The 14,518-nt window shown below is 39.0% G+C and overlaps 1 protein-coding gene across 4 annotated transcripts; it reads left to right on the top strand.

The window, feature by feature from the left end:
* The first annotated feature begins 9,074 nt into the window (after window positions 1-9,074).
* On the top strand, window positions 9,075-13,346 carry LOC136226656 (sister chromatid cohesion 1 protein 3). 4 transcript variants are annotated; one of them, XM_066015271.1, is made up of 11 exons: window positions 9,075-9,299; window positions 9,802-10,063; window positions 10,165-10,258; window positions 10,360-10,894; window positions 10,964-11,075; window positions 11,156-11,292; window positions 11,363-11,976; window positions 12,274-12,310; window positions 12,412-12,457; window positions 12,567-12,702; window positions 12,985-13,346. In XM_066015271.1, exons 1-11 carry the CDS (start codon window positions 9,176-9,178, stop codon window positions 13,075-13,077), a joined length of 2,190 nt encoding a protein of 729 aa, XP_065871343.1. In that variant the 5' UTR covers window positions 9,075-9,175; the 3' UTR covers window positions 13,078-13,346. The 4 variants fall into 4 exon arrangements, with proteins under 4 accessions (XP_065871343.1, XP_065871342.1, XP_065871341.1 ...); XM_066015270.1 differs by having other exon boundaries at window positions 12,406-12,457; XM_066015269.1 differs by having other exon boundaries at window positions 10,153-10,258.
* The last annotated feature ends 1,172 nt before the right edge of the window (window positions 13,347-14,518 follow it).

The following is a 14,518-nucleotide window of genomic DNA, read 5'->3' as shown; positions in this document are numbered from 1 at the left end:
GGCCTCCCCTATTCTTCGGGTCAAACTATACCTTTTGGAAGAATAGGATGAAGAACTTCATTCAAGCTACAAACATGAGTGCCTGGCTATCTATAGTCCAAGGCCCGTTTGTACCTGTGAAAGTTGTTGCTGGCCAGTCAGTTGTTAAAGTTGAGGTTGAATGGACAGAGGATGATCTTAAGAAGCTTCAAAACCATGCTTCGGCTATCAATATGCTTCACTGTGCGCTCGATGCTGCAGAATATAACAAAATCTCAGGTTGTGAGTCGGCACAAGAGATCTGGAAAAAGCTGGAAGTCACCTACGAGGGAACAAACAAAGTAAAAGAATCCAAGGTGAATCAGCAGATGAGATTGTACGAGCTGTTCGAGATGAACAATGATGAGGGCATTTCAGACATGAACGCAAGGTTCACCAACATCATTAATGAGCTCAAGAGACTTGGGAAAATCTTCACTGAGGAAGAACAAGTCAAAAAGATACTCAGGAGTCTTCCAAAAGACTGGCAAGCAAAGAAGACAGCAGTTGAGGAAGCTCAGGATTTAACCACCTACAAATATGACGAACTCATCGGTTCATTGCTGACCCATGAGATATCCATGAAAAACTTTGAGGTGAAGGAAAAATCTGATGACAAGAAGCAGAAGTCACTTGTCATGAAGGCTGACTCCACTGACGGGAGTTCAACTGATGATGAGGAGATGGCTATGTTCACAAGAAAGATGAAGAGGCTGTTCAGGAAGAACGACAAATATTCTAAAAAGCCTTACAAAAAGTTTGATAAGTATAAGGCTGACTCAAGCGACAGCAAATACAGAAAGGACAGCTCAAAGCCCATTACATGCTTTGAGTGCCACCAAGATGGCCATATTAAGTCAAACTACCCCACGCTGAGGAAAGACAAGAAAAGTGGGAAGAAGGCAATGGTGGCTACTTGGAGTGACAGTGATGAATCTTCATCAACGGAAACTGAGGCCACCGAGTCAGCGAAGATATGCTTTATGGCTGACGAACTTGCTGAGCCATGCATTTCTGAGCATGCTGACCAATCTGATGAGTCAGATAATGAAGAGCAATCTAATGAGGTAATCTCACTCTCTCAACTCAGAAATGAAATGGGTAACGCCCTGAGTGATCTCTATACACTTGTTAAAAAGTGTAACAGGAAGATTAAAGCACTCAGCCGGCGCTGTGATGAAGTAGAAGAGGTCAAACTGAGTGACCTCAGATACCTTCTTCAAGACAACTCAGTTTTGCATGAAAATATGAAAATCATTCATGAGTCTGTCTCTGAAGTCCAGTCAGTTTCAAAGAAACTGAGGAAGGATGTCACAACCATTCAGAACCAATTAAAGGTTCCAAACAAAAACAATTTTCCGCTGAGAACTCAGTATCAAGGTACACAGTACCAAGGTACTCAGCAGAGACGAAATCCCCAGCGAAAAGTCCAATGTGACTTTTGTGGGAAGTTAGGACACACTACTAAAGTGTGCTGGCACGCTCAGCACTGGGGTGCTGACAAGTCAGTAAAAAATCCTAAACAGAAGGTCAGTTGTGACTTCTGTGGAAAGAATGGCCATACTATCAATGTATGTCGCCATAAAATAAAATATGATGCTATACCTGTTGCACCTAACAAGTCAGGACCCAAAAAGAATTGGGTACCTAAAAGTAACTAGTTACAATGCAGGTAAGCCTGAGATGTGCCGAGAAGTCAAAGATGTGGTATATTGACAGCGCATGCTCAAGGCATATGACGGGTGATGAAACTCAGTTCATCACGTTTGAACGTAAACGAGGAGGGAGTGTAAGTTTTGGAGACAACAAGAAGGGTAAGATAGTAGGCTCAGGAATCATCGGAGGTAACCCTACTATTGAATCTGTCTCCCTAGTCAGCGGACTCAAATATAACTTACTCAGCGTAGCTCAGCTATGTGACAATGGGAGAAAAGTTATATTTGATACTACTGGATGTAAAATATACGAGGGTAAAACTAATGAGTTAATTTTAACTGCCCCTCGGATAGATAATGTCTTTATGCTAGACTTAGAGAAAAAGTTTTCAAAAACTGTGTGCTTAGTAACAAAGGAAGAAAATTCCTGGCTATGGCACAGGAGACTTGGTCATGTAAGCATGGACCTCCTGGCCAAATTAGCAAGAAAGCAATTGGTTGAGGGACTGCCTGAACTTAAATTTCAAAAAGATCAATTATGCCATGCTTTCCAAGCTGGAAAACAAACCAAGCAATCTTTTCACAGTAAAAACATTGTCTCAACTAAGCATCCGCTAGAAATGCTACACTTGGATCTCTTTGGTCCAGTCCAGCCGCTGAGTCTGGGTGGAAGAAGGTTTTCCTTGGTTATTGTAGATGATTTCTCTCGGTACACATGGGTTATCCTGCTGACCAGTAAGGATGAGACCTTTGAGACATTTTCAAACTTGGTTAGAAAAATTGAAAATGAGAAAGACCTAAAACTAGCTCATATCCGTAGTGATAACGGTGGAGAATTCAAAAACCAAAAGTTTGTTGAATTCTGTGAAGCCAGCGGCATTGACCACAATTTCTCTGCTCCTAGAACGCCTCAGCAAAATGGGGTTGTTGAAAGGAAGAACAGAACTCTGGTTGAGATTGCCAGGACAATGCTGGATGAGTATAGGTTTCCAAAGTATTTTTGGGGAGAAGCTGTTAACACAGCATGCTATATTCTGAATAGGGCTCTAGTTAGACCTATACTTAAGAAAACCCCTTATGAACTTTGGAAAGGACGAAAGCCCAACATTGGATACTTTCGTGCCTTTAGCTGTAGATGCTTTATTTTAAATACCAAAGATAGCTTAGCCAAATTTGATTCAAAAGCTGATGAGGCTATCTTTCTAGGCTACTCAACAAACAGCAAAGCATATAGAGTTTTTAATAAGAGAACTCAAGTATTAGAAGAATCTGTACATGTGCAATTCGATGAAACTGACCCTGCAGGAAGATACCAGCCGCTGATAGAAGATGAACCAAACTCAACACCTGCTGATCAAGAACCAGCTACTGAGTCCTTCACAAAACGGCTGACCAAGAGTAAGAGTGAACCTAAGATTACTTTCACTGACCAATCTACTTCTGCAGAGAATGTTGAAACACAGATAGAACAAGACATAAATCTACCCAAGGAGATAAGAGTCCCAAGAGGGCATTCAGAAAATGCAATTCTTGACTCAGCTGGAAATACGCTGATGACAAGAAATCAACTACGGAAGTATCTCAGCAATGTAGCTTTTGTCTCAGTACAGGAGCCGAAGAACTTTGCCGAAGCTGAGGATGACGAATTCTGGATGAATGCCATGCAAGAGGAACTCAATCAGTTCAGGAGGAATAATGTGTGGGAACTAGTGCCACATCCTAGGAGCCAAAAGACCATTGGAACGAGATGGGTCTTCAGGAACAAGCTGGATGAACAAGGAAACGTAGTCAGAAACAAGGCAAGACTTGTAGCTCAGGGCTACAGTCAGCAGGAAGGTATTGACTACGGTGAGACCTTTGCCCCAGTGGCAAGGCTAGAAGCAATTAGGATTTTATGTGCATATGCATCATATATGAATTTTAAACCGTTTCAAATGGATGTTAAAAGTGCATTTCTTAATGGAGTAATAAACGAGGAGGTCTATGTCAATCAGCCTCCAGGGTTTGAGGATTCTAAGTTCCCAAACCACGTTTACAAACTCAAAAAGGCTCTGTATGGCCTCAAGCAAGCACCACGTGCTTGGTATGAGAGGCTGACCAACTTCTTACTGACTAGAAATTATCTCAGGGGTCAAGCTGATACAACCTTATTCATTAAGAGAAAGGGTAAAGATACCCTGCTGGCACAAATATATGTAGATGACATTATATTTGGTGCTACTAATGAATCTATGTGCAAGGAATTTAGCAAACAAATGCAGACTGAATTCGAAATGTCAATGATGGGAGAACTCAACTTCTTCCTCGGACTTCAAATTAAACAAGGAAAGAATGGCATATTCATCAATCAGGCTAAATATGCCAAGGAGATATTGAAGAAATATGAACTAGAACATTGTAAGCCAATATCCACTCCTATGGGCACTGGCACTGTCCTCTGTGCTGATGAAAATGGTAAGTCAGTAGACAGCAAGTTATACCGAGGTATGATTGGCTCTTTACTTTACTTAACAGCAAGTAGGCCAGACATTCAGTTCTCAGTATGTTATTGTGCTAGATATCAAGCTAACCCTAAGGAATCCCATTACATAGCTGTAAAAAGGATCCTTAGATATTTGCAAAGCTCAGTAAATGCAGGTTTGTGGTATCCAAATACTCATGACTTTACACTCATTGGATACACTGACGCTGACTATGGACGAGACAAGCTGGAAAGAAAAAGCACCTCTGGAGGATGCCATTTCCTAGGAAGCTGTCTTGTATCTTGGTTCAGCAAGAAGCAGGCGTCAGTAGCCCTGTCCACAACTGAAGCTGAGTACATTGCTACTGGAAACTGTGTTGCTCAAGTCCTATGGATTAAGCAACAGCTTGAAGATTATGGTATTCAAACAAAGACAATTGAAGTCAAATGCGACAACAAGAGTGCAATTGACCTCTCAAAAAACCCAATCCAGCACAGCAGGATGAAGCATGTCAGCATAAGGCATCACTTCATCAGAGATCATGTACTCAAGAAAGAAATTAAGCTGACTTATGTGCCAACAGATGAGTAGCTGGCTGATATCTTTACAAAGCCTCTAGCACGAGAGCAATTTAGCATACTGAGAGAAGCCATTGGTATGTTTAATCCACTGTCTTAAATTCCTAAGTAAAAATGTGATATGATGCATGCTGAATGAATGTTAACATGCTGAGTATTTTAAAGAGTATCTGTCAAAATCACATGCCCAGAAATAAATGCACACTGAGTGAGTTATCTCATGCCGAGTAACTAAACCTCTACAACTATCCATTGAACAAAACTGACTACTCAGAATACGAAACGTTTATATCATCAAACGCTGAGTAAAAGTAATTATTAGCATTTAATGCCATCACACGCGTAATGACACCTGTACTGCGCATGCGCCGAAAACGTCGTAAAGTGTCATAAATGTCAGATTTTCTGCCGATTGGACAACCCAAGGGCAAAACCGACTTAAATTCAAACGCAAACCTAAGTTAAAAATCTATAAATAGTAGGTATTTTCCCAATACCACTCTCCACGCATACTGAACTTTAGAAAGCTTCAGATTTTCCTTAAGCACTTAAGAGCCTCAGAACTTCAAAAATGTCCTTCAACAGAAGTACCTTCTCTCCAAACCTAAAATCCACTGATCAGGCTGGTCCTTCAACTAGCATGGTAAGAAGGATGATCAAAGTACACTCTTGGGCCAAGAGTCAAGAAGTACTAAGGAGCCGATACCTTTCTTCTAGCTTCGTCTCTTCTGAGAAACCATTCTGTGAATGGATAGAAAAGAACAAATGGAAAGGTCTCTTCTCTCTTTCCGGACAAACCTATCCCACGATAGTAAGAGAATTCTACTCCAACCTGCACGTTGATGCAGATGACTCCGACTACTTAGAGACCACAGTTAAAGGTCAAAAGATAGTGATCACTCCTGATTATCTAGCAACACTGCTGGAAATACCAAACACAGGAATACAGTTCAGGACAACAAAGGAGCCCATACCAAAAGCCATCGCAGAAAAGATGAAGGGGTTCTGTAAACCCAGAGACTACAAAGGAGAAGTACCCAGCACCTGCATGGGCAAAAATCAGAAGATGGTCCATTTCATGCTGACCAACTTCATCTTTCCTAAACTCAGCTCACCCTCATCCGCCTCCAACTTTGAACAATGTTTCATCTGGCATATGCTGACAGGCACTCCATTCAATCTTCCTGTCTTTTTGGTCGGAGCTTTTCAACGAAGTGGAAGGAAGCTTCGTTTGGGTTATCTCATCACAAAGATAATTCAGGACAAGAATATAGAGACTATAAGTGAAATAAGTTCCTCAGGAAATGTTATCATTGCAGGAGTGCTGAATGGCCTATCACATAGTCAACCCTTGAAAGGATATGACGGAAATGGAAGCACTGAGAAGGAGGATATTATGGCTGAGACTGAGCAACCCATTGGAGAAATGGAAAATCTAACAGATCTGGATGATGCTATAGCTCATGTTATGGCTGAAACTGCTCAAACTAATGAGGGTACAGAACCAACAGATGAACCTCAAACTGAGAAGAAGAAGAAAAAGGGAACCTGCTCGAAGGATATTCGTACTGTCCCACGAAAGGTAAGGCTAATGGAAAGAAATAAGAAGAAAGCTGATCAGGATCTAGTTGAGTCAGCTCAGAAGAAAATGAGAACAAAAGAAGAAACTGTCGCTGAGCCCAACATTACTCAAGGGAAGTCTTCACAAAACCAAGCCTCTGTTCCTCAAAGTGAGAAACAAGCCAAAACCCCTGCTAGTCCAAAAGAAGCTCAACTCCCACCTCACAGCAACTCAGCACCTGAAGTCAACACACCCCGTAGTCCTGTTGCTACTCAAGGCACTCAGTGCGAGCCCACTCCTGCCAAATTTGCACACCTAGGTGCTACTGAATCAGGACGGCGTGTCATTGCCTCAGCTAACAATCTGCTTCAAGAACAAGCTCATCCTCCACCAAACCATGACCAGTCCTCTCATCCACCTGTAACTCACCAAATTCTGCGTGAAATCCATGACTTGATCAACCACTTCTCTTCAGTTCAGACGCAGCAACCAACACAAGCTCAGATGACCAAGATGACCGCACTCATGCTGACTATGGTTAATCACATGAATTCATTGGAGGGTCAAATTCGTCTGCTGCAAGAACAAGCCAAGTCTCCTGCCCCTACCGTCAATTTGCCTACTACTGATGCTGGCAAAACGGGGGAGAAAAGTGGCAACTAAGGAGAAGGAACTCTAAGTTAGAAACTAGAGAGTTAGAAGTTAGGAAGAAGAATTTTTTATGCCTTGTCCTTATCCTTTTTTTTGTTTTAAAAATTCAATATGCCTAACTTCTGTTATTTTTGGAATACTTGCATTACTATTTAACTATTAGTTATCCGTCCTTCAAATGCTAAGTATTATATGAAATGCATGCTGCGTATAAATGTTTGGACTTGTCAAATATAAACCATTGAACAAATAAACTACTCAGCGCTCTGTCACTATACATTACTTCCGCTGAATACTGAGTAAAATAGAATATGTCCCATAAGCTGACCTATACCTGAAAACTGATCTTAGACTTATTCAATTAAACCTTAGAATGTTTAGAATAAAACTAAGTCAGTAGCTCAGCCCTTACGGGGGAGTTCACTTAATTAAAAAGGTCAACTATCATGGGGGAGCTCAAAGCTGAGTTCCTTGCTGATTAGTTTTGCCAACATCAAAATGAGGGAGTTTGTTGAAACACCTTTCCACAGGATTTTGATTTGACAAAATTAATTAAGTGAAATTAAATATTCTATAACACATTAAGTTTAAATGCTTTGATTTATTGTTACTAATGTGTTTGTTCAATGTTGAGTTTATAATTGTTATAAGACATAAAGATCATAAGGCTCAAGCCCTATAAGGAAGTCAAGGCCCAAGTCAAACAAGCCCAATATTGCTCAGCCCGCGTATCTCCAAAATGCTGCCGTTGAAGTAATGAAACGCATGCTGAGCAAAGAAGGATCGAGAAGATCCACGTAGACAACTTCGGTATGAAGCTGCTGAGCTGTCTCGACAAAACGTACAAGACAGCCGCTGACCACAAGACAGCTTCCAGACAAAGTATTTCCTCTTTGAGTAAAGATCAGAAGACACAGCAAGCTGTCTGGTTGACGTTACCCAAAATGGAGGAACATACTGTCACACTGACCGAAGAACAGAAGATGCTGGAATCTGATTGGCTAAGAGAACTGCTGACAGACTGAGTGAAAACGACCTGTAGCCGTTTCCCTCCAACGGTTATTTCGAAATTCGAAATAACCAGAAGCTCTCACAGCTCTCTATAAATAGAGCATTCAGAATCCACATTCCACAGAGAACTTTGAGCAAAAGCCGTTACGCTGATCAAACGTGTACAAAAGTTCTCCATCAAAAGCAAAGCAAATTCTTACACTACAAGCTTATTCATTTGTGTAAAAGTCTAGAGTGATTGATTCTCAATCATCTAAGGTGTTCTAGCAATTGTTGTTTAGGACAAATCTTAATCATTTCTAGGAATAGAAAGGAGAGGCTGAGTACTCGATTTTAAGTACTCAGCGGAGAGATTAGGATTGAGTAGAAGTATAGAGGAAGGTACTCTTGTCATACTCAATTGCTGATATTGTAAAAGGTTTGAGGCTCTACCTTTAAAGAGCTCAGTAGAGGATTTGAAATCTCGGAAGTGTTCCGGGGACAGGACGTAGGCTTAGAAGAAGCCGAACCTGGATAAATCTGCTGAGTGAAGTATTTCTAAACCTTAACTCCTTATTTATATTGCTTGCTTAAAACAAATTAAAACTGACCAAGTAAAAGAGGTCAAGCTGAGTTGTGCGCTGCCAACGAATTAAGTCAGGAATAGACTCTAAGTGCTATTTCCTGATCTAAGCAACGAAACTGACCTAGTCACTAGTTGACTAAGCCAGTGTCTTGTCGATTGATCAGCGCCGCTGTCATATAATCTTTTCTAAAAGAAAAGAAATCTGCCCTAATCGTATTAAAAGGTAAAATAGTTCCTAACCCCCCCTTGGAACTATACTTGCAACCTTACAAGGGACCAACAATCCTCACATACAAATAAAATTTACATCATGGAATGCATCAAATTTTCCTTTTCTTTAAAACAGTAATTAAAAAAGAAAAATTTAATTTACAACTAGAATTGGCAGAGTCGTAAATAAGTGTAAGAAAGAGGGTATCTTTGAGTCAATTTTCCAAATTCCAATGTTGGCGCCTGCTTATGATTTCCCGCGCGAAATCTACCAAATTGGGATTTTCCCACGCAATTAGCCCTAATATTTCAATTCGGTTCCTTTTCTTTTTATTTTATTTATTTATTTATTTTCACTTTGACTCGTCACCTTCTTCCCTCTTCGTACTGCATTGTTCCTTGCATTCGGTTTCCTCCATTTTTTTCCTTTTCCTCTTTCAATATAATTATCCGGCGAAGAAAAAATGTTCTATTCGCAGACGTTTTTGGCGCGGAAGGGTCCTCTCGGGACTGTTTGGTGTGCAGCTCATCTGCAGCACCGTCTCAAGAAGTCTCATTACACTTCCACTGATATCCCCTACACCGTTGGTACGTTTTTACTTTTTTCTATTTCCCTTTTGAGTTTGAATTCGATGTTATTATAATAACAGTCACTTTTTTTTTTCTTTTTGGTCCGGGGTTAGTTGATTTTCGTTTCTTTTCTTTCTTTTTTCTTCACAAAGATCGTTTCTTTAGTTGGGTAAGTTTGATTGCATTATTGGAAACATATAATCTCGTTGGATTTTTGTTCACTAATTTTCATTTTGGAAGATATATTGCTTGGATTGAAATTGGACATCTTGTGCTTTGTTCTGGTTTTATTAATTAAGTTGATGATAAATTGGATATCTTGTGACAAATATCAAACATATGCTTAAGATGAATTTTTGTTGTTTTGACAAATTCAAAGAATTGAAATTCCATACTTTTCTTTTGTTCGGAGATTGTATTTGCTTCTTAACCAAACAATGAATTAAGCCATCGTAGTATTATTTTACTAAGGAACCATCACAAACAATTATTCTACTTTCTGACATATATGTTTATGCAGATTGCATCATGTTCCCAGAAGTCCCCATTGCGCTTAGAATGTCAGGCCATCTTCTGGTAGGTGTGGTTCGGATATATTCAAAGAAAGTTGATTATCTTTACCATGATTGCAATGTGGCTCTTGTTGCGGTTAAAAAGGCCTTTGATTCCACAGAAGTTAATCTTCCAGAGAATGCCACAACAGCAAAGTTTGATGCTGTCACTTTGCCCCTAACTTTTGACCTTGATGATTTTGATATCGATGTTGACATGGATCCAAATAGGTGAATAAACTACACAAGACAATTTCTTTCCCACGATCCTGATATTTCTGTCTATGTTCCTGAACGTCATTTCTCTTTTGACATACTAGTTATGGTCTTAGGTTTCTGGATGATCATACCAGGAGTCCGGAGGAAATAACACTTGAAGATCAAGTTCATCTAGTTGGTGATCCTTATGTTGTAGTAACTTTTAAGGTCTATCATTTCTCTTTTCTGTTTAATTTTTTTCCCTTTGGAATCTTTCTTGATTGTGTTTTAGAATTGTATTATTCACTGGAATAAGCATTTATGTTCAGGATATGATGATGGATGTACTACAACCAGAAAATGATGATTTAGGGGTCAGGCACAGCACATCAGAGGATAGTAATAGGGGTTCTCCAAGTCCCCTTCCTAGTAATCAGATAGAGGTACCTGCCACAAATGTTCCCCAAGGCTTAAATAATCAGACAACAGAGGGAAAGGACCACAGTCATCTTGAAGAAAGCAACCAGGCAGAACCTACAAATGATTTTCAGGATCTTGGTCTAAGCAAAGCGAGAGAGGATCTTAATACAGCACCTAATGATGCCAATTCCCCTCCAGAAATAGAAGTTATGCGTGATCAATCTAATATCCTAGAAAACATTCAACCTTTTGAAGATCTTCAAAATGATATATCTGAACCAAAAGGATCATCAAACCGAGGTCTGGATGAGGAGAGTCCTGCTCCTTTTGAAGATATCTTGCCTTTTCAAGAACAGACTTCACCATTTCATCAACGGACAGAATCCCCTAACTTCATGCATTCGCATGAGGCATCTAAGATCAATGATACTCCTGATTTATTGGGTGAGTGAATGCTTATGGCCTTCCCTACCAGTTCTTACTTTTACTGAGCTGGTAGTTTTTGTTTTTCAGGGCATATGCCATCTGAGCTTAAGATGCGTTCAACTCCACCAGTTCAGTCACCCAAACCAAGGCAAAGAAAGAGAAAAAATTACTTTGATGAGTGTACTGTGCTGTCTAACAAGTACGACTTGTTTGGTTAAAAAAGTGATGCATTTATTTTAATTTACATGTGATCATTAATATAAGTATTTAAACTGATAGGTTTATGAAGAATGCGTTAAAAAATTCTAGTGATGTATTGAGGAAGAGGAGGGAAATCCCTTCGACTGCTTTGGGCATATGGAAGATGCGCAATGCTTTGAGAAAGGAGCAAGTATTTTCTGAACCTTTATTAACTGGTCAGTGCCTAGCATCTTAAACTTCAAGGTTTATGTTTGTACAAGAGTACTGATTTTTCTATGATTTCAGGATCTTGTGCTGATATATGCCATCACTTCAAAAGAGATTTTATTTCGACAAAGCCTCATCCCCCGACTCTTCAAAGCCAGGTTACATTAGAGACAATGGTCATAGAACCTCTTCTAGAAAGCGAACCCACCCATAATTTAAATGCTGAAACTTCCTCTGCTCTTGCTGGAGAAGTGATCTGGAAGGTCAGTAATGAAACTTCCCTCCCTCCTCCAGAAGTGGTTCCAGAACCTATGAACGTGACCTTATCAGTTGAACCTTCTGCTCCTGAATATGAACCTGAAACTGATGTAGAAATTGAACATCTTCGCCATGCTGATGGTTTTGATGGCAGTAGTATGATACATGAACTTGTTCTTTCTCCGGAAAGAGCTGTGCATTCTCCAGGCTTGCCTTCTCCTTTTAGGAGAGATGAACTCACACCCCATTCACCAAAAAGTATAGGATCAGAAACAGTACATCGCTCAGAGACAAGTACTGAAACTTCACTGCTGCCTACACAAGATTATGCTGCTGAAATGGAAACACCCAGGACAGATTTGGAAGGACAATTTGATGCAGGGCAATCTGGACTTTCATATATTCCGGAGTCTGGTAATATTCCAGAAACAGAGGTATTGTCTTTGGTTCTCGTTTTTTTTTATTGGTTATGTAGAATTTTGAAATTTCAATACGTGCTTCTTTCTTTCTCCTCTTTCTAAAGTTTTTGTAGCTTTTCCTTCCTCTTCCAATTTGCTTCTGAATATATCCTCATCTGTTTCTCATTATTGTTCTCGTGTTTGCTGTTTTTTATGGATGCATTTGGCATAAGTTAATATCTCAAGGTTTTTCCAGCATGTTACCCTATACCTCGTCCTCCTACTGAAGTCATGCTTCTTACTTCTTTGCTTTATTAATTTATATTGATGCAGGACCTTTCTTTTCTGGAGGCGGACAATAGCCTATTTGGTATGATGAGTTTTCCTGATTGATTTAGTCATATTGAATCTTCAATTTTGTAATTTACATTTTTATATGTGGTATGTGGATGACATTTATGCTAGTAACAGGATCCCAGGGCACTGAAGGCATTGACTCATTGTCAGTGAGAACAAGGTAGTTATTTTTACTTAAAATGTAGATGAAACTTTATAACCAGTGCCTTTGATTTTAGACTTTAAGTTTGAATTGCCTTTGATTAGTGCTTTTAATTTTCTGATTGTAGGGCTGTGGTCCAGTATTTGTTAAGACAATCTCCTGTTGGTCCCATATCTGAAGACCAACCTGAAGATCTCAGTCTCAACAAGATCTTAGAAGGGAAAACAAGAAAGTCATGTGCTAGGATGTTTTTTGAGACCCTGGTAAGATTTTTAAATCATTTTCGAACATGTAAATGGCTGCTTTTTAATATTAAAGGAGTGACTTCAAATTGAAGGAGTAGGAAATCAAGGATGAAAGACAACCTAAAGTCTCTCTTACTATTCTTGATGAATTTGTTTGAACTCCTATTTGTGATGCAAACTGCAGCTGCTTTATGTTCAGCTGTGGAAGAATGTTGATATGCAGTTAAAAAACTTTTCCTTTTATGTTGAAGTATTGGACATGTATTTATGGGAATGTGGACTGTTAATGGTGTACAACAGGTTTTGAAAACCTATGGACTAATTGATGTAAGACAAGAACAAGCTTATGGTGACATTTCTCTGAAGCTGACTTCTACACTGGCAAGGTCCTAAATACGAGGAGGATATCTTATTTGCAGGCCTTTCCGTAGATAGGCAAGATTTTACTATAAGATATTCTTCTTAATGGATGATGTAATTGTAATTAGCAACTCTTATAGGAACTGATAAGTTATTGTAATTAGCAAGTCGAATGTGGCACAAGTTGATGATGTAATTGTATGATAAAGTTGGGTATCATCTACCCGTATTTATCAAATTTTTGGTTATTTAATTTAATGAATAATAATAAAAAAAAAATATATATGATTGTAGCTGTATCTCTTGGTTAAAGGGAATATGTAATTCTGTATGTATTATCAATAGAATGAAACTTGTCTCCCCTTTCTTCATTTTGGAAGGAGCCTTTCATATCTTTACATTAGAATGTTCTAGACTTTTCCTTACAGCCATAATACATTAGAGCATTCTAGACACTTGTTAGTTTCTTGACATCTTTTACATTGCAAGAAATAGAAAGGATAGAAGAGATAGAGATGAGAGAATATTGAAGAAGATGATTTCATTACTTTTTACATTGCCAGTACACAAATTCCTTCTCTAACTTACAACTGGCACTACCAAACTCACTACAATCCAAAATACTAGCTAGCTAATACAACATCTAGCCTTTATCAATTATAGGCATGCCTTTCCATTATATTAAAAGTTGCGAGTATTCAATACCTTTGTTGGTTGGATAACAAATTCACTAGCCATTGTGGGAGGTAGAGGCATTTCTTAAGTAAGGAGATGTGGAAGACATCATGAATTTTGCAAGTTGTAAGCAACCTTGCCCATCCTTTCTTTGATCTAAAAGGGACTATAGTAGTGAGCAATGATCTTCGTTGAACTTCTCCAAGTCACTGAACTTCTCAAAGTCACTGTGATCTATCTGTAAAGTTGTAGTTTGAGGAAAACACAATCTTCCAGTGCAAATTCTCTGTTTATGTGATGTTGATTAGCATACTGCTTCATTCTGTTCTAGGCAGAAGGTAAGCATTCTCGAAGAAATGCATTCATTTTTTTCTCTTTCTTGTAGCAAGAACAACAACATTAGAAGTGTTTGGGGATAGAATTGGTAGTTGATCTCTCAAAGAAATGCATTCAATTCTTGTAGCAAGTCAGCAACAACAACAACATTAGAAGTGCTTGGGGATAGAATTGGTAGTTGATGAGCTATACCATATAGGGCTTGAAAATGAGACATTTAATAGCACTATGGTAAGTAGGATTGTACCAATACTTTGTAAGACTAAGCCATTTACGGCTAGTAGTAATAGGGACCTATTGGGACACACATGAGACTTGGAACTGGAAGACAAGATAGTAATTATTGAGTGGAGTAGTGTGGGCCGAAATTTGATGTATACTGCATCAAACGGGAATAATTGGTTTATTGAGATAATTGTAATTAGATTATAATTATGGTTAAATCAATTGTAGGATAAAATTT

The sequence above is a fragment of the Euphorbia lathyris genome, chromosome 4 (genome assembly GCF_963576675.1).
Source record: "Euphorbia lathyris chromosome 4, ddEupLath1.1, whole genome shotgun sequence".
Taxonomy (NCBI): domain Eukaryota; kingdom Viridiplantae; phylum Streptophyta; class Magnoliopsida; order Malpighiales; family Euphorbiaceae; genus Euphorbia; species Euphorbia lathyris.
The sequence above is the reverse complement of the archived record's forward strand: the minus strand, read 5'-3'. Positions and strand labels throughout refer to the sequence as shown.

Excerpts from the sequence above, each read along its gene's own strand:
- LOC136226656 (XM_066015268.1), top strand. The coding sequence starts at position 9,176 with ATGTTCTATTCGCAGACGTTTTTGGCGCGGAAGGGTCCTCTCGGGACT. Across the intron at positions 11,076-11,155 it reads TGTACTGTGCTGTCTAACAA|GTTTATGAAGAATGCGTTAA; the intron begins GTACGACTTGTT and ends TTAAACTGATAG. Across the intron at positions 12,311-12,405 it reads GGCGGACAATAGCCTATTTG|TAACAGGATCCCAGGGCACT; the intron begins GTATGATGAGTT and ends CATTTATGCTAG.